The following is a 20,619-nucleotide window of genomic DNA, read 5'->3' as shown; positions in this document are numbered from 1 at the left end:
TTCGCTGTCGCCCAATTCTTAAACCCTAAACCCTAATTCTCTCTAATGTCAAAAAAAACAGAGCTCCAAAAAATTGAAAAGAATTAAAAGACTTTACAAACAATCATATCAATTAATCAAACAAAAAAAGAATCAGTAGAAAATGAGCAGTAGAATTAAGCAAGAAGAAGAAAAGAAGGAATTTTCAATTTGGGATTTGCCGGATGTCCCAATGGGTCAGCTTCCACCTCATCTTCAGCTCCAGAGAACTCGCGTCGTTTGCAAAGCCGATGCTCCTATTCATGTAATTTACTTCTTCTCTTCATTTTAGTGTTTAATTTGAAACCAATGATAAAGTTGTAGTCTTTGAGCATTTGCGGATGTTTAATCTCTTGCCATTTTGTTAATTTGAGTTTTGAGATATACCCAATTGATCGTTTTGGTTAATTATGATGTTGGATTTTGGTATGTGCAGACTGATAATATAATATATTCGGGTGCCTATGCCTCAATGGGAGTTGATAATAGCTTGCAGTTAGATAATTTCCGTGACAACTTCAGAGTTGAAGTTATTCGACTAACTAAGGATGATATGGAGTTTGATATGATTGGCATTGATGCAGCAATTGCTAATGCCTTCCGAAGGATACTCATTTCTGAGGTGCGTCTGTGATCTCTTGTTTTCGGGATTACATAGTTTAGTATTATCTCTTAATCCTTGATTTAATCTATTGATAGCTATGTGAGTCGGAATTCTTTCTTATTTTGTGCTCTATTCTACTTCTATGTTTTCACATTTTTCTGTTCTGAAGTTGGCTCCAAATTTGATATTCAATTGATGTTGTTCAAAATATTATTGGGGCTGTGTTATTCTATGAGCACTGGAGTGAAAGATTAGGCTTACGTGTATGTTAATCACTGCTCAGGTTAACCTAAATATTGCTGAACTCACGCTCTTTTGTACTTTGTTCAATTCTACAATTTGTGTTTTCTTTCATTGTATTACATGGTTGTTTCCTGGCATAAATGTTTATGGTAGATGCTGAAGGAGGAATTTATCTCAGTTTTATTTGTTAAAATCGCTGTATTTAGCAGTCTCATCGATTGGTGTCTTTGGCTGGGGTGTGCCTTTATGTGATTTTTGTTGGCAGACTTGATAAGTTTTGATACAATTTTTGCATTGTTTCATATGTAGCTTCCCACGATGGCTATCGAAAAAGTCCTTATTGCAAATAATACATCTCTTATTCAAGATGAAGTCCTTGCCCACCGCCTGGGTCTCATTCCAATCAATGCTGATCCTAGGCTGTTTGAATATCTCTCAGGTTTGACTTATACATTCTACAGTTCCCCTAACATCTTCTCGGAGATTGATAAACAAATACAAACACCCCTAGCTGCTTCACTTTTTGGGGAGCTAAATTAATCCTATATTTCCCTCTTTCCTTTCTTAATTGTAGCAAATGATACGGCAAATGAAAAGAACACCATTGTTTTCAAACTTCATGCTTCTTGCAAGCGCAAGTCCGGCGAACCCCGTCTTACAGGTAGAGTTTTAGCTATTTTCTGGTTATATTTAAAATTAATAATTTTTCTTTGTGTTTCAATTTATTCATCATTAAATTATGCTACAGTATATTCCGAAGAGTTGAAGTGGTTACCAGGAGGTAGCGAATTACTAAAGGAAACAGCAAAGGCTGATTCAAAACCGAGTACCTATACTTCATTTACTGCCAAACAAGATTTTGTGCTAAAGCCAATTAGCCCATCAGAAGACAAGATCATACTTGCTAAACTTGGTCCTGGTCAGGTAAAGAATTCTGCTGATTTTTTTTTGGTCATTCTTCATCATTGCTTTTTAGAAAACTGTCTTGCATTGAAGAAAAAAAGAAAAAGAGAGGGTAAAAAAAAGGTATGATGCTTAATTCCTACTTTGTCCCAACTCTCGTGTACATTTGAAACATTGTCGTCTTCAGTGGTTCACTTATTAAATATACACAAAAGGGTTGTGTTGATAATTGTGTAGGAATAAATGAAGAAAATTCCATAGTATAAAGATTAATATTTGCTAATTAAGTTGATATAGGGAACTAAAAACCCCATACGATGAGCCGACAGTTCCAGTATATGACTATGATAAGGAATCCTATAAGAACAAAGTATACATGCTTTCTGAAAATTGGCATTCTCCAATTGGTGTCAGGTTTTGTCGTTATTGAATGCATTCTTACTCTACAGGAAATTGAACTCGAAGCTCATGCTGTTAAAGGAATGGGTAAAACACATGCAAAATGGTCCCCCGTCGCTACTGCTTGGTATCGGATGCTTCCTGAAGTAAACAAAATCTCTCTTCCCTCTTTCTTCTAGATAATGTAATTTTCTTCTGATGTCTTAATCATAATATAATATTCTGTCATCCTCTACATCATTCCGTGTAGGTTGTATTGCTAGAAGACGTTGAAGACGAGGTTGCTGAAGAACTTAAGAAGAAATGCCCCATCAATGTATTTGATATTGAAGATATCGGCAATGGTAAAATGATTTTATTTCTTTAGGAAACTAAGAGTGTTTTCTGAATAACCTTCCATATTTGCGTATTTATAATTATTTATAAAAATAAACAAATGGTAACCTCCTGAGATTACTTTTTCTATGGACTAATGTTTCTGGATATTGATGAGCAGGTAAGAAAAGGGCAACCGTTGCTCGACCACGATCCTGCACACTGTGTAGGGAATGCATCAGAGGGGGAGAAGAATGGGAGAAGCGCGTGGCATTACGGCGTGTTAAAGATCATTTCATTTGTAAGTAACATGAACATGCAATCCATTAGTTAATAATTAATCCGATATGCATTTATTGACTTCATATGCAAGTAAGAGAATCTTATTTAGATATCTGCCTGTTTTTTTTCCTGGGTAGTTACTATTGAATCAACTGGAGCATTGCCTCCTGAAGAACTATTTACTGAAGCTGTCAAGGTTTTGGAAGACAAATGTGAACGTGTAATTACTGAACTCTCTTGATTATTTTTTGCCCATCTCCACAGAATGTGGCAGCAAGCAAAGGATTATTGAAGATGGGATTTGTAATTTTGTATTGAGAAAATTAACAATTTTGCTTATTGTTTGGTTAAAAGTTAATTATTAAAATAATTATCTTTTTTCTGAAGGTAAAATTATATATTTAGCACTTATTTCATGTTTTCACTAATGATTTTGGTCTCTAGGAAGTTAGAATTGGCAGGCTGAGCAGGCGGCCGGTTCAATTAAAATTTGAATAATTTAACTAAAACTAAATTAACTGAATCTATTAACTTAACTAAATCAATAGACTTAATAATTAAAATTTTGAAAATATAAAACCAAACTGAGTTGGTCAATTTAGTTGATCAAAATTTAAAAAAATTTAATTGTAAAAGTAATCAAATTAATAGAAAAATTAGCAGATTTTAACCGAATAAATTACTTGATTAATCGAATTGAATCAATCAAACAAATTAAAAAAATTATTCAAACTTAAAGGAAATTGAAAGGTTCGATTGAATTAAGAGAGATTCTTAGGTAGACTCACTCTACCACGTCATCCGTGAATTAGCCTATCACATTATGACACGTCATTAAAATAATGGCAGTATCATAATTTTGTTTATTACTTACTTACACTTTTGAATAATAATATTACAATAGTGCCATTATTTTAATGACCTATCGTAATATAATAGGTTTAGTCTACGGATGACATAATGGACTGAGTCTACATAAAAAAATTTCATTAATTAAATTTTTTTCCTATCAATGGCACCAAGCACATGCATAAAGATATTATCACACGTGGACAAGATTATTAAGAGAAATTCTTAGATAGACTTAGTCCACCACGTCATCCGTGGACTAAACCAATCATATTATAACACCTCATTAAAATGAGGATATTCTTATAATATCATTATTTAAAAGTGTATGCAAATCACAAACAAAATTACAAAAATACCCTCATTTCATGAGATGTTATGATATGATTGCTTAGTCCATAGATGACATGGTAGACTGAGTCTACATAAGAATTTCTCGATTATTAAATAGGTTTAATTCCTTAAAAAACTCACCTTACACTTTTTTTTTCATTTATATCCTGACCTTGTAAAAACAACATTTTAAGTTTCATCCATACCCAAAAATATTAAATTGTACTCTTTTCATTTAAAAAAGAATTTAAAAGAATACTTCATTTTTAACCTATATTCTAATTAGATATTAATGTTATTAATAGTGCAAAAATACCATCTTATTTTAAAAAAACAAATATAATAAAACCTTTTTTTTTAATTTTTTTAAAAAATCTTTCCGGAGCCGCCGTTGCCGCTCTTTTCGCTCCTTCCCCTTTGCATTGGAGAGTATGTTGGTGCCTTTTCTAACACTCCCCCTCAACGACTACTCTCGATTTTAAAGATTAGAATATAATAAAAACTTTCGCTAAACTTTTGACCTTTTAAAATTATTTGGCCAAAAATATTTAATTTTACTTTTTTTAATCAACTTGCTGGCTCCAATCCAAGCAAGACCTACTTGGAAATTTCTTAAATTTTATATCTCCACATAATCTGTGATTCTACGTAACCTAAAAGTGTAAAGAGAAAAAAAAAGAATATTCTTTTGGAATTACCTTTCACAAACTACGTTGAAAATTATGAAAGTCGAGTAAAGAAAAAAAAAAGACGTAAAATTTGCATGAAAAAAGATTAAATAATTGTGGTGGTAGAGATATGGGCGGTGCTAAATTGGTAACAGGATTCAGACTTTTATGGTATGAAAGAGTAAAACATGTCTCGTCGTCTCCTTATCCTCATATATATTAAGCATACTCGTTTTGACTAATTTTTTTGTCTTTGAAATTTGCCTGTTATCATCGTACGTACCCATCGACATCTCAATGGACATCATCCATCTATATAATAAGTGTCTTTTTCCTATAAAATATAAAAGTGGTTCGGTGATGGATAATGTCTTCTAATAAAAGTGTACTTTGTTTAGAAATCGATCGACGTAAATGTGTTTTCAAAGCTCGGATTTTGTGATCGCATTTAAAAGATTTTTTTCGGCTTGAATACCATTACTAGATGTGTTATATATTTAGACTTTTTTTGTTGTAATTATGTGAATTTGTAAATTTTGTGTTCACGTGATGAGATTAGATTTATTTTTAGATCTAACCTTGCGATGTTCATGTTGCGAAGGAGCCTGAATTGTTGTAATAGTAACTAGTCCAATTAGTACTGTGGCTAGATTTGAAACTTTTATAATTAAAATTTATCAATAAAATGATTTAAACCATCTTTCGATAAAAAATTTAATATTTTATATGTTGTGGTGAAATTAAAAGAAGATGAAATTCCAATAGTAAAGAAAATGAATTGTGGTAAGAAATAATGAAGTTGGCATGGCAAAACCCTTTTCAGTTTCAGTTTCAGACATTGAATAATGAATATCGTTGAGCTACACAGTATGGGATGATGGGATGCATTAATTTGACATAACTGAATAAATAATACTATATGGATCGATATTTCGAGGTTGTTTCTTAATTTGCAAATCGTATATTCACACCAGTGGTTAGTTATATACGTTAACTGCTGACCCTACCCGCCACTATTTGTATGTCATATATTATATAGAGTACTTCGTTAGTTCCATATCGATAAACAATTTAGGCAAAAATAAATATTAAAAGGTTTATAATATTTCAATAAAAAAAATTATAAAAAAATCACACTTATTTTTATTTAATATAGTAGTTGATAATGTAGTGATAACACCTCGTAGGCACAAAGCAGCCTCGCCAAGAGTAAATACTACTAAGTCAAGCAATTTATTGACCTAGTACCTGGGGGTCACTGAGCTACAAGAAACAAAGTCAGACTTTGGACAAACACCTGACGCAGTTCGTCAAAGCGAGAGCTTCCCGAGCTATGATGGTCGACATCACAGCTCGGTAAACTAATGATAGGAGTGGAATACTCCTATCGGTTCGAGTCTTTTTAGCATCGCTTCGAACGTTTTATATGCGTTTTTAAAGCAATTGTATGCCTTATTACGTGTGCGTGCAATTTCAGGTAATCGGAGCGATTATGAAGGTTTTTGATCAATAAAGGGCGAAGTATCAAAGAAATCTAGAAGACGGAAGCTAGGACGCAAGATTGAAAGAGACCCAAGGTTTACCAAGGTCTCTATCGAGACAAAGGTTTTCAAATCGAGAAGCCACTTTTTATGCAGGTCTCGATCGAGAAGACCCCTATTCTAAGCTTCTCGATCGAGACCAAGGTCTCCAAAAGAAGCCGAGAGCTACCTAAAAATAGGGTCTCGATCGAGAAGCATCCTTACAAAGGCTTCTCGATCGAGACATGAAGGAAACCTGGAGAAGAAAATCTTTGTGGGTCAGTGTGCTAGTGGGCCCATTTTCCCCTTTTGGTCAAACCTTTGTACTAGTAGATTTGTCATTTAGCCTCTTTTGGCTTGGCTATATAAGGCCTTTTATGTTTTTAGGGTAAAACATTCTACACTTTTAGCCTCAATCCAAATATAGTACTTTTTATTTCCTTTTGTAGATCTACAATTGTTCTTATTGTTCTTATGAAGTAATTTCCAGATTTTAGTTTTCTTTATGATTTTTCTTCTTCTACAAGTCTTATTATTATTTCAAGCTTCATTATCTAGTGAATACTATTATTTACACACAAGCTCTACTTAAGGTAATTGTCTTTTACTCATTATGAATAGCAATAGATGTTTAATGTTTGTTGATAAATTAGTAATTTCTGTTATCTTCACCATGGTTGGCTAAACCCCATGTTTGGGGGTTAATTTGAATCTTAGTTGTGTATGATTGGGTTAGGGTTTTGGGGTTGTGTTGATTGTTCTAATTAAGGAACCTAAAGCTTGCTTAGATTAGCTACCTAAGTATTGTTCTTAAATTAATTCTCACCTTGAGAGAGGGTTTATTAGTTGGATTTGATTAATTAGAGACTTAATTAGTAACACCATGAGAGTGGGTTAGTAATTAGGTGGCCTATGAGTTGTGATTTATTTGTTAATTGCCTCTAATTGCGTTTAGTGCTACGAGAGTAGGTTGAGCTCGATTAGTTGTGGTTTTGTAGCTCTTAGAGGCTCGAGGGAGCGGGAGTTGCGATCTTAGAACGCTCGGCCCTCGTTTAGAACCCTAAACCCGATACCCTTGATTGCATGACCTAAGAGGATTATTAGCTCCCAAACCTCTTTATCACTTGAATTTCGTTATTTATTATAGCATTTACTCGGTTCTTTAAATTAGTAATTTGTTAATTCCTAAATTAGCATAAGTTTTTAGTAGTTGGTTGATTGGTTAGTTAAGAAAAATACTTATTCTCTTGCTAAACGAATTGAATAGCAACTAAGTTCATTTTCATCGATAATCACTCTTGAATTCACTCCTTGTGGGATCGATAACTCGGACTTAGGTCCACTCTATTACAAGTTGGTGAGTAAAATTATCAACAAGTTTTTGGCGCCGTTGCCGGGGAGTGACGAGTGTTTATTGATTGATTGAAATTAGTTATTGTTCGGTCGAGTTAGCTTTATTTTCTGTTTTTTTTTATCACTTTTGTTGTTTTTGCTTCTTTCCGGATTTACGCGTGGTTTGCTTGTTGTTGTTTGTGTAGGAGATCAACTATAGTGTATGCACAATACACGAAGGGCCAATCTTCCACTAGAACCGTTTCAAGACAACCTCGGGAGATTTGAAAGAAGTGTGAGAAAGGAAAATCGTATACCCGTTATCATGGAACGTGGGGATGATAACTATGAGGAAGAGCAACAAGGGGACAATCACCCTCAAGTTCAAGGCCATCAAGCACAAAGACAAACTTTGGGGGATTTCTTCCTCCCGGATGTGGATAATGCTACCTATGGGTGTTTTGCAAGGCCGGTCACCGCGGCTACCTTTGAGATCAAGCCTAGCACGATTCAACTCCTAGAGAATCGGTGCCAATTCTTTGGGTTACCAAGTGAGGATCCGAATGAACACATAGCCAAGTTCTTGGGAGTGTTGGACACATTCAAGCTCCATAATGTCACCTCCGACCAAATCAAGCTTCGAATGTTTCCGTTCTCACTAAGAGACAAGGCTAGCTTGTGGCTTCGATCACTTCCTAATGCATCTATCCACAATTGGCGGGATCTCGCTCAAGCTTTCCTTCACAAGTACTTTCCGATGGGGAGAACCGCGAAGTTGACAAAGGACATCATTGATTATTACCAATATGAGGGGGAATCTCTCTATGAAACTTGGGAGAGGTTCAAGGATCTCCAAAGGCACGTACCTCATCATCGGCTTGTAAGGGAACATGTGCTTCAAATATTCTATAATGGTTTGGGTGAGATCACAAGGTCTACTATTGATTCGGCCGCGGGAGGTTCTTTGATGCAAAAGACGCTTGATGAGGCTAATGAGTTGATTGAAAAATTGGCTATGGTGAGTAGCACTTGGTCCTCGGAAAGGAGAAGACCACCGGCTCAAAAGGCATTAATGACACTTGACCAATCCAAGGAGTTTGAAGCGATGAAAGCCATGAATGCCTCTTTACAAAGTCAAGTTGATGCCTTGAAGAAGCAAGTGGGTCCACGGAATGCTCCGGTTGCATATGTTCAAGTAGGTTGTGAGCATTGTGGAGATTTCAATCATGGAGGTAATGAGTGCTATGCCACGGGTCAAACTTGGAGCGAACAAGTGAATTATGTGGGAGGTCAACGCCAAGGGAATGATCCTTACTCGAACACCTATAATCCGGGGTGGAGAAACCATCCTAACTTCGGATGGAGGAATCAAGATGGCCAAGGCAATGTGCAAGCAAATCAACAAGCGGGTCCTAGTTTCCAAGAAGGAAATAGGCCCCAACAACAAGGTCCTTATCAAGGCCCTTATCCTAACCATCAAGGGCAAGGAAACAACTATGGTGGTAGACCTCAACACCCTCCGGGATTCCAACAACAAAAGAATACGGATGAGGGAAATGTGCTTTCCAAGGTGCTAGAGAAGCTAGAAAAAATGGAGCAAAGGGAGAAGAATCAAGCTTCTACCATTCATCATTTGGAAACTCAAATTTCTCAAATGGCGATTTCGCTTCAAGGTAGACAACAAGGGGGATTGCCGTCTACTACGGAGAACAATCCTAGAGAGCATGTTAAGGCGGTAGAGCTCCGAAGCGGGAGAAACCTTGAGAAAGCCAATGGAAAGAGACAAGTTGTTGAGGAGGATGAGCCTCAAGTTGTGATTGACATAGCAAGTTCAAGTCAAGAGTTGCCAAAGGAATGTGAGGAGGTGGTTATCGAGGTGGAAGAGCCTTATGTGAGGCCACCGCCGCCGCCACCGTTTGTACCACCGGTTCCGTTTCCAAGCCGGTTAAGGAAATCTCAAGGGAACGAAAAGTTTCATAAGTTCCTTGAGATTTTCAAGAAGTTGCAAATTAATCTAAGCTTGGCGGACGCACTAAGGGAGATGCCCCAATATGCAAAATTCTTGAAAGACATAATTATGAACAAGCGTAGTTGGGAGCAAGGTGGAACAATACCGCTCACGGAAAATTGTAGTTCTATAATCCAAAGCAACCTACCAACAAAGCTTAAGGATCCAGGGAGTTTTTCTATACCTTGTACCATAGGAACTATGAATGCTATAAATCGTTTGTGTGATCTTGGGGCAAGTATTAATTTGATGCCATTGTTCCTTTTTAGGTCTTTGTTTGGTGATCAACCGGTGAAACACACCTCGATGGTATTGCAACTTGCCGATCACTCTCTTAAGAAGCCGTATGGGATAGTGGAAGATGTACTCGTCAAGGTGGACAAATTCATCTTTCCGGTGGATTTTGTGATCCTAGACTATGCGGTAGATAAAGAGTGCCCTATGATCCTTGGTCGCCCTTTCATGAACACCGGGCGTGCTCTCATCGATGTTCATGCCGGAAAGCTCACCTTAAGAATTGATGAGGAAAGTGTGGAGTTTGATATGAAGAGAGTGATGCGGAATGCCATCGAGGAGGAAGATTGCATGAGGGTTGATTTGGTTGATGAAATTGTGAAGGATCAGTTGAAGGAAAATATGGATTCATTAAACCGGGGAGTTACAAGGAAATTCGATGATTTTGGGTATTCAGAGGCAGGTCTCGATCGAGAAGCCCCACCATCTATGCTTCTCGATCAAGACCCAAAAAAGAGCTGCTCTCGGTATCTCAGAGGACCACTGGTCTCGATCGAGACTGAAGCTTCTCTATCGAGACAAGGCAAAATTATGCCTGGTCTCGATAGAGACTCCTGTGTCTCGATCAAGACCTCCTCTGAGATTATGAAAGCAGAACTTCCAAGTGTTGCTAGTGTCACGTTTCATTCCGGGGTTATGGATGATGAATACACCGAGGAAGAGGAACCTAAGCCGGAAAATTTGAACAAAAAGAATGGTGTGACTCCACCATCCTCGGAGTCGCCCCCGAAAGTTGAAATGAAGCCGCTACCGCCGCACCTCCGGTATACTTTTATTGGGGAGAACGAGACCTTGCCGATAATCATCTCGAACAAGCTCTCTAAAGATCAAGAAAGGAAGGTTGTGCAAGTGGTGAAAGAGCACATGTTAGCAATGGGTTGGCAAATCTCCGACATTCGAGGAATAAGTCCTCAAATTGTGATGCATAAGATTAATCTCGAAGACGAGTCAAAGAAGTCGGCTCAAAGGCAACGAAGATTGAATCCGAATATGAAGGAGGTAGTGCACAAAGAGATCGTCAAGCTCCTCGACGCCGGAATAATCTACCCAATTTCGGATAGTGAGTGGGTTAGTCCCATTCAATGTGTTCCTAAAAAGGGCGGTATGACGATGGTGGAAGGTGAAAAAGGAGAGCAAATCTCCACAAGGACGGTAACCGGTTGGCGTGTATGCATCGATTATCGGAAGCTCAATGAGGTAACCCGAAAAGATCATTTTCCGCTACCATTTATCGATCAAATGTTGGAAAGGGTAGCGGGACACAAGTTTTATTGTTTCCTTGATGGGTACTCCGGTTACAATCAAATATTAATCCTCCCGGAAGATCAAGAGAAGACGACCTTCACATGCCCCTACGGTACTTTTGCATACCGGCGGATGCCCTTCGGACTATGCAACGCACCCGCCACATTTCAAAGATGTATGACCTCAATCTTCAACGATATGATTGAAGATATTATGGAGGTGTTCATGGATGACTTCTCCGTGTTTGGCGATTCGTTCGATGGTTGTTTAGCGAATCTAAGGCGGGTTTTAGCACGATGTGTGGAGACAAATTTAGTGCTAAATTGGGAAAAGTGCCACTTCATGGTGGATGAAGGCATTGTACTCGGGCATAGGATATCGGAGGCGGGAATTGAAGTGGATAGGGCAAAAACGGCGGTTATTGAAAAATTAGTCGCTCCGACTACGGTCAAAGGAGTTCGGGCATTTTTGGGCCACGCGGGTTTTTACCGGCGCTTCATTAAAGATTTCTCGTCGATTGCTCGACCATTGACAAGTTTGCTAGTAAAAGATGCGTCGTTTGACTTCACAAAGGATTGTCAAGATGCTTTTGAGAAGCTAAAATCGGCACTTGTGACCGCTCCCATTATTTCATCTCCGGATTGGAGTTTGCCTTTTGAGCTAATGTGTGATGCTAGTGACCAAGCATTGGGTTGCGTGTTGGGGCAAAGAAAGGACAAGCGGGTGCATGTGATTTACTACGCTAGCCGGACGATGGCGGGGGCACAACTCAACTACACTACTACCGAAAAAGAGATGTTAGCGGTAGTGTTTGCCTTGGATAAATTTCGGCAATACTTGCTCGGATCAAAGTCCATCATTTACACCGACCATGCCGCTTTGAGATATCTTTTTACTAAGCAAGACGCCAAGCCAAGACTTATTCGCTGGATACTTTTGATGCAAGAGTTTGACATAGAAATCCGGGATAAAAAGGGCACGGAGAATGTGGTAGCGGACCACTTGTCAAGATTTGAAAACCCGGAGCCGATTCCTATCGGTATGGAGATTAATGAGCGGTTTCCGGATGAAACACTTATGATGATTCGGGAAGTAGAAACGCCGTGGTATGCCGATTTCGCCAATTATCTCTCATCGGAAGTCATGCCTCCGGACTTGACATCGCATCAACGGAAGAAGTTTCTATCCGATGTTAAGAGGTATTTATGGAATGAACCCTACTTGTTTAAAATTTGTGGGGACGGGATGTTGAGACGATGTGTGGCTTTGGGAGAAATGATGCCCATTTTGAGTTCATGTCATGAGACCGGACATTATGGTTCGGCAAGAACCGCCGCTAGAGTGCTTGAGAGCGGGTTCTTTTGGCCAACTTTGTTTCGTGATGCCAAGGAGTTTGTTGACCATTGTGATCGGTGCCAACGTGTAGGCAACATCTCGAAGAGAGATGAGATGCCTTTGACCTCGGTTCAAGAAGTGGAAATATTTGATGTATGGGGTATAGATTTCATGGGGCCTTTTCCGGTTTCATTCAAAAACCAATACATTTTGGTATGTGTGGATTATGTTTCGAAATGGGTAGAAGCGGAGGCTTTGCCCACTAATGATGCTAAAGTGGTGTTGAGTTTTCTTAAGCGGCTAGTGAATCGGTTTGGGACTCCTAGAGTGGTTATTAGTGACGGTGGTTCGCATTTTTGCAATCGGCAATTTCAAGCTCTTATGAGGAAGTATAATGTGCATCACCGGGTCGCCACACCTTATCACCCCCAAACGAGTGGCCAAGTTGAGGTTTCGAACCGTGAGTTGAAAAGAATTCTCGAGAAGACGGTGAATGGATCCCGGAAAGATTGGTCCTTGAAGTTGGATGACGCATTGTGGGCATATCGGACGGCCTACAAGACTCCACTCGGTATGTCACCATTCCGTATTGTTTATGGGAAGGCGTGTCATCTTCCTCTAGAGCTCGAGCATAGAGCGTATTGGGCTATTAAGAAGTTAAACTTTAACTTCAAGAAGGCGGGGGAAAAGAGATTGCTTCAATTGAATGAGTTGGATGAATTCCGATTCATGGCATATGAAAATGCCAAGCTTTACAAAGAAAAAACGAAGCAATGGCATGACGCCCATATTGCCCCCAAGGTGCTCGAGGTTGGTGCATTTGTCCTTCTCTATAACTCTCGTTTGCGGTTGTTTCCGGGTAAGCTCAAATCCCGATGGAGTGGTCCATTCAAAATCAAGCATGTGGCGAGTCATGGAGCGGTCGAATTGGAGAACTCTAAAGGCGAGACCTTCAAAGTTAACGGGCACCGGTGTAAGCCGTATCTCGGGCCCTTAACGAACCGAGTGGAAGATGAGATATCTTTCACTACTCCTACTTGAGTTCATTGTTTGACGGTCAAGCTTTCGACCTTAAAAAGCGCACTCGGGAGGCATTCCCGAGAGGTTAGTTTTATTTGTGTTTATTCATTTTCCTTGTTTAAATTAAATTTAGTTTTGTTTTTGTTAGTTTCTTCGTCAGTTATCGTTTTATATTCAAGATAATGCCGGGGTATTTGTTTTTCGTTGTGGTGTGTAGGATTGAATTGAGAAACCATGGCCCAGATTTTGCCCTGGTCTCGATCGAGAAGCTCATGGGATTAGGCTTCTCGATCGAGACCTTACTCCCTTTGAGAAGCCGAGAGCATGCCAAAAATAGGGTCTCGATCGAGACTCCTTTCCCAGGTAGGTCTCGATCGAGAAGCCCTTTTGACTTCAGTCAAAGTATGCAATTTCCAAGAGAAGCACATGGATTGCTGAGGTGGCATGATCTCGGCCATTCACAAGAAGCACAAAGTACATGGATTGATGAGTTGTCAAAATCCCACACATCCATTTCAAACAAATGACTTTGCCATAAATACACACCCACCTCTCCATCTTCTTTAAAAAGCCTTCCTCTTTTAACAAAAACCATATCCACCATTCTTCCTCTCTTGAAAAATTCGGCCACCACAAGAACACCACTCAAACCACCACCAAAAATCAAAGTAAAAACATATTCAAACACCCTTTGTGCAACAAATCAACATGGGAAAAACCGGAACGTCGAAAAAGAGCTCCGCTAATCTCCCCACCAAGGAACTTGAACCACCACCACCACCACCACCACGCCATCAACCAATCCGTTCAAGGAAGAAGACAACCGCTTCCGGGTCAAGAGTTGTCGGTACTACCACTCCGGCGGCCCTCACAAGACAATACGATTCTCCATTCCAAATCCATTCGGTGGAGGAAGGAGAGCGATTCAAGAAAATCAAGGAGCGGGTCTTTGCCATTCCGTTCATCATTGATTGGCATTCCATGCTTGTGCTAGAGATACGCACTCGGGTTAGACAATATTTTGAAATTCTTGGATTGTACAAATTGGCGGAATGCACAACCACCGGATACGAAGAGTTAACATGGGAATTCTTCACCACGCTTCGAGCTCAAGGTGAAGACAATTTGACACTCCATTTTCGGCTCCTAGGTGTGGAGTATGTGTTGACAATGGAGATGCTACAAGCGGAGTTTGGGTTGCCAACTACGGGACTCAAAGACAATCCAAAGGAATTTAGCTATGGAGACGTTTGGTTGGAAGCGTCGGGAATGGAGGGCTACAAGGCCAAAACGGCCAAAATGGTTGATGTGAAGGATTCTATCCTTGTGATTATTTTGAAATGGGTGGGGCACACTTTTGGCGGAAGGCATGAGTACAACAAGATAGGAGAAACCGAAGTTCTTATGATGAATGCGATTATGCATCCGGAAGTGGAGGCCTACAAGTTGAATATGGCGTGTCGGTTGATCATGAATTTGAGGGATGTGCCGAATGATGATACCAAACTTGGTTTTGGTTGGTTGGTAACTCGGATTGCTTTAATGTTGGGGGTTTCCGATGAAGCCTTTGCGAACTTCACTCCGATTCCGGCTAGGAAGCTCGACTCCGATCACTTGGAGAAAGCCGGTTATGCAAAGGAAGACAACATGTTGCCTTACTATCAAAGAAAGAAATGGATAAAGGAGCATGGAGTTGTGGCGGCTTACAAAGCGCAATTTGGGGAAGAGGCGGAATATCCGGGAGAGGCACCACCGGAGCCACCACAACCACCTCCGAGATCGAGAAGAGCGGGGAAAGAACCGGTCGAATCAAGCAACCAAGGCGAAGGGGTTCCGGCGGATGCACAAATGGGTCACGGTCCACCAATGGGGTTCTATGAAGAACAACGCCAATTCATGGCGACGCAAACTCAGTTTATGGAGGATCAAAGGAAAATGTGGCGCAAGATGGAGTATTATCACGAGCGTTTGAAAGCGAAAGTGAACCGCCATGGGCGCGATTTCCGTGACTATGTGAACGGCACGGGCGACATTTGGATTGATACTCCTTCACCTTCTCCCGAGCCTCCGGAGTTCGACTAAATCGAGATTTGCATCCTTCTAACTCAACTCATACAATTTTGCTTGTTTTTGTTTTATTTCTTGCTTAGGGGCTAAGCTTGAAATAGTGTGAGGAGGGTTGGCAAAGATTGTATCTCGTTTTAGTGTGTTTTATTTTATTGCTTTTATCGCTTTATGTCGAGTCTTGTGAGTCTAGTTGTTTTAGTTTGTGAGTCACCTCCGTGATCTCTTGTTTGAAATCTCGATTATGGAATGAGAATCCGTGCAAATTTAGAAAATTCGTCTAAGCAAGTATTATCTCCCGGTTTATGAATGTTTAAATGTTTTTATCTAATTAAACAATTTACGGTTCATGCTTGTTTAATGAAATGCAATGGAATTAGACATGTTGAGTTGGCATTAGGGCAAGTTTTACAATTGTATGATCTTTAGGCATGACCGAGATACTTGATGCGGATTCATGATGTGTGACCTTGATTGGAATATTGTTGTGTCGCTTTGAACATGAACATACATTGGCATGAATTCATTTGATTTAAGCATTTGAGCACAACACCACTTTGTATGTGAGCACTTTTGAGCCTAATAGATTATTGTGAGTGTCTTTTTGCCGAGAATTCCTAGAATTTGCTCGGTGTCCATTCAAAATTGCAATGTTGAGTAATTGATGATTAGATGAATATGGCATTAGGAGTAACCATTGTTTTAGAGCCCACTTTAAAAGCCTACCATTGTACCTCTAGAAACACAAGCTTGAGCCTAAAACCTTGTTTTTGTTGATATCATCATTGTCACCTAAGCAATCCTATTCTCCATTTCCGCTTAAAAACACCCAAAACTTGACTTGGAAAACTAGTGTGAGGAGGTTAATATAGAAGCTTGACGAAACAAGATAGATTGAACTCGAGTTTAAAAGCCGAAAGTCTATGCCTAAGAAGAAAAGAGAAAACAAAACAAAGAAAGAATAAGGAAGAAAAGAGAAAACAAAACAAAGAAAGAATAAATTAAGTTTATAAAAAAAAAAAAAAAAAAAAAAGAGATAGAAAAGCAAGAAGAGAAAAGAAATAAGGGCATTAGAGGACAATAAGAGTTCATATGTGCTAAAATTCCAAGCTAACCTAAGGCCGATGATAGAGTATCACCTAGTTTCAAGTCAAGTTTTTTAGCCTACATATCAACTTAAACCGTCCCCGAACCTTGGCCACGTTACAACCCTTACAAGTCCATATGATAATTATCAAATTACCGAGCTAGTAGTGGAGTCTAGGACTATGAGCAAACTTATGGGAATTCCGTGATTGTGTGTTGCATTTTCTTACCTTAAACACTTGTGCGAAAGAGAGAAATCATGTGAGAAATAATTGTGCTCGTGTTTAATGCTCTTGGGTGATTGACTTGGTGCTCATGTTTTAAGTTGACCAACATATCGCATGTCCCTTAAATGATAGTGCTCTCGTAAGTGCCAATTGAAAGATTTATTAAACTTTTTGAATTGTTCAAAGTGCCATATTCCTCATGTCTTGGCTATTGCATTCCTCATTTGTTTGCATGATTCGTGAGTTGTTGACACTAGATGTTGCATTTGCGTGTTCATAAATTGGGAGTATAGTTGTTGCTAAGATTGTGTTCCGTAGTTGTTAAGTGAGAAATTCTTCTTACTTGAGGACAAGCAAGAGTTTAGTGTGAGGAGGTTTGATAGGAGTGGAATACTCCTATCGGTTCGAGTCTTTTTAGCATCGCTTCGAACGTTTTATATGCGTTTTTAAAGCAATTGTATGCCTTATTACGTGTGCGTGCAATTTCAGGTAATCGGAGCGATTATGAAGGTTTTTGATCAATAAAGGGCGAAGTATCAAAGAAATCTAGAAGACGGAAGCTAGGACGCAAGATTGAAAGAGACCCAAGGTTTACCAAGGTCTCTATCGAGACAAAGGTTTTCAAATCGAGAAGCCACTTTTTATGCAGGTCTCGATCGAGAAGACCCCTATTCTAAGCTTCTCGATCGAGACCAAGGTCTCCAAAAGAAGCCGAGAGCTACCTAAAAATAGGGTCTCGATCGAGAAGCATCCTTACAAAGGCTTCTCGATCGAGACATGAAGGAAACCTGGAGAAGAAAATCTTTGTGGGTCAGTGTGCTAGTGGGCCCATTTTCCCCTTTTGGTCAAACCTTTGTACTAGTAGATTTGTCATTTAGCCTCTTTTGGCTTGGCTATATAAGGCCTTTTATGTTTTTAGGGTAAAACATTCTACACTTTTAGCCTCAATCCAAATATAGTACTTTTTATTTCCTTTTGTAGATCTACAATTGTTCTTATTGTTCTTATGAAGTAATTTCCAGATTTTAGTTTTCTTTATGATTTTTCTTCTTCTACAAGTCTTATTATTATTTCAAGCTTCATTATCTAGTGAATACTATTATTTACACACAAGCTCTACTTAAGGTAATTGTCTTTTACTCATTATGAATAGCAATAGATGTTTAATGTTTGTTGATAAATTAGTAATTTCTGTTATCTTCACCATGGTTGGCTAAACCCCATGTTTGGGGGTTAATTTGAATCTTAGTTGTGTATGATTGGGTTAGGGTTTTGGGGTTGTGTTGATTGTTCTAATTAAGGAACCTAAAGCTTGCTTAGATTAGCTACCTAAGTATTGTTCTTAAATTAATTCTCACCTTGAGAGAGGGTTTATTAGTTGGATTTGATTAATTAGAGACTTAATTAGTAACACCATGAGAGTGGGTTAGTAATTAGGTGGCCTATGAGTTGTGATTTATTTGTTAATTGCCTCTAATTGCGTTTAGTGCTACGAGAGTAGGTTGAGCTCGATTAGTTGTGGTTTTGTAGCTCTTAGAGGCTCGAGGGAGCGGGAGTTGCGATCTTAGAACGCTCGGCCCTCGTTTAGAACCCTAAACCCGATACCCTTGATTGCATGACCTAAGAGGATTATTAGCTCCCAAACCTCTTTATCACTTGAATTTCGTTATTTATTATAGCATTTACTCGGTTCTTTAAATTAGTAATTTGTTAATTCCTAAATTAGCATAAGTTTTTAGTAGTTGGTTGATTGGTTAGTTAAGAAAAATACTTATTCTCTTGCTAAACGAATTGAATAGCAACTAAGTTCATTCTCATCGATAATCACTCTTGAATTCACTCCTTGTGGGATCGATAACTCGGACTTAGGTCCACTCTATTACAAGTTGGTGAGTAAAATTATCAACAACTAACGCCACCAAGCCGGACCTCGTGCCACCCGTAAACGAGATAAGGCGCCTAATGTATTTCGGATATTAACACTCACGTGTAACTGATTCTGGAGACCACAAAAGATCTTCGGACAAGTATAAAAATATTGTTCATTGCGTTAGACGCACCTAACAAACCACGAAAGAACATGCCACGTAAGCATAACAGAAATTGGAGACCAGAAGAAGGAGAAGAGGACAACGCAACATGGTTTGTACAGGTTTCACTATAAAAACAACTTTACGTCCGAACTCTAGGATAATTATTATTTTTTCTACAATATTTCTTCTTCTTCTTTTTTTCTTTTTCTATATTAAAGTTTTTATTTGAATGTTAGAGCGAAATTCCGGTGACCCCCCACCTGAGCTCCTTCTGACCCACCAGAATTTTTTTTGACCTCTGTTTACTAGTGTGTGCAGATGTCCCAAAGATCGGGTCCGTTTTGTGATTCATTAGTATTAATCTTTTATCTTTTAATGGTTTTTAATTTTTATGATATATTATATTATTTTTAGTGAGAGTAAATATGATAATTTATTATTTTAATAATAAATGACTGTCTATAATTTAAAATAAAAAAAGTAAAAAATATTAACTATTTATTTGAGACGGATTGAGTATTATTTATATAGAAAATCACCTATTATATACAATTATAATGACAATACTTGCTTAAATTTAAGTAGGCACAACACAAACATTATTTCTACTTAACTAGCCAAATGCAAGATTGGAAGCAATCAGTTACCTAAATCATTTAAATTGTACCAAAAATTACACAAAAACTCAAAAAGTAATTTATCTAGATTCAACTGCATAAATAAAAAGGTGAACTCGACATGTTAATCTAAAATTAATTAACTTTTTTTATCTCAACTACTGACTTATCAACTATGGGTTAATGACCATTAAATTACTTATTTGTTAATTATTTCTGAAATTAGACCCAAAAAAATTTAAATTACCATTTTATACTTTATAGACCGCGGAACTGTTCCGCGGTCTGGCCTACGTGGCTCCTCGCTGGCCAATCAGGGAGGAGCCACATAGGCAAAAGCAAACCGCGTAACTCTTACGCGGTTTGCATTGCCAACGTGACAAACCGCGTAACACTTATGCGGTTTGCTTTTGTGCAGCCAGGGAATTAATTCCCTGGCTGCACTGATTGGGAGAAATCCCAATCATTTAAAAAAAAAATATATTAATATATTTTATTTATTTGAAAATGAAAAAATCTTTGGTTAAAAAAATTGTACGTTTTAATTGTTGAATTTTTTAAATTTAAAACGTTTGAATTAGTTAATTTTTTTAATATTCTACAAAAATAAATTTATAAAATACTACAAAATAATTATATTAACAAATATTCAAATATAATTTATACTTCATAACAATAACATATTTAATAAACTAAAAATTACAAATTAAAAAAATTACTACATTACATAATAATGTACAAAGTACAAAAAAGAAATCACCTAGGAGTCCTATCGTTATATCTGCTAGTGACCGGGAGGTTCGAGCGCAAGTTGTTTCTGTTACGGTTCGCCCGACGGCCTGTACTGATGGTGAGGTAACGTCGACCTGGGCGACCATCACCATCTCCCTCTCCTGCATCGGCGTCCTCGTCGTCGGCTCCGTCGTCACCCTGCTGGTCCTGGGGAATGGCCGTACTCGTCGTTGCTGGTGGCGGGGTAACAAATTCTCCTTGTAAGAGTCGTCCCATTGTCCGAACCTGTTTGCAATGGCCTTTTCCTTGGCATACCAAGTTTTTTTGTATCCGGGCCTAACTCGCAGTTTTTGAAAAATGCCCTCTTGAAGCGTTTTAATCCTAATGTCACGTTGCAGATGCAATTGCGTGTCGATGTGTTCAGCTATCTGTCGCGCTCTTAAATTGCGATGGTCTTGGTTCATTGATTGGCCGCTTCATTGGTGGGGGCCG

The 20,619-nt window shown here is 38.6% G+C and overlaps 1 protein-coding gene and 1 non-coding gene across 2 annotated transcripts; one reads left to right on the top strand and one right to left on the bottom strand.

Annotated features, from left to right (window-relative positions):
* On the top strand, positions 1-3,168 carry LOC126669221 (uncharacterized). The gene is made up of 9 exons (XM_050362635.2): positions 1-283; positions 455-640; positions 1,175-1,304; positions 1,440-1,526; positions 1,614-1,789; positions 2,218-2,313; positions 2,418-2,511; positions 2,664-2,783; positions 2,902-3,168. The coding sequence occupies exons 1-9, from the start codon at positions 143-145 to the stop codon at positions 3,003-3,005; spliced, it is 1,134 nt and encodes a 377-aa protein (XP_050218592.1). The 5' UTR covers positions 1-142; the 3' UTR covers positions 3,006-3,168.
* A 5,070-nt stretch (positions 3,169-8,238) lies between these two features.
* Positions 8,239-8,345, bottom strand: LOC126666360 (small nucleolar RNA R71). Its single transcript, XR_007637864.1, has one exon. It is a non-coding gene; the product is annotated as a small nucleolar RNA R71 (small nucleolar RNA).
* Between the last annotated feature and the right edge of the window lie 12,274 nt (positions 8,346-20,619).

The sequence above is a fragment of the Mercurialis annua genome, linkage group LG1-X, assembly GCF_937616625.2.
Source record: "Mercurialis annua linkage group LG1-X, ddMerAnnu1.2, whole genome shotgun sequence".
NCBI lineage: Eukaryota > Viridiplantae > Streptophyta > Magnoliopsida > Malpighiales > Euphorbiaceae > Mercurialis > Mercurialis annua.
This window is presented reverse-complemented; position numbering and strand designations above follow the sequence as displayed.

Bases quoted from the DNA above. Each gene is read 5' to 3' on its own strand.
- LOC126669221 (XM_050362635.2), top strand. From the start codon at position 143: ATGAGCAGTAGAATTAAGCAAGAAGAAGAAAAGAAGGAATTTTCAATT. The intron at 1,527-1,613 runs GTAGAGTTTTAG...ATTATGCTACAG, and splicing joins CGGCGAACCCCGTCTTACAG to TATATTCCGAAGAGTTGAAG. The intron at 2,512-2,663 runs GTAAAATGATTT...ATTGATGAGCAG, and splicing joins TATTGAAGATATCGGCAATG to GTAAGAAAAGGGCAACCGTT.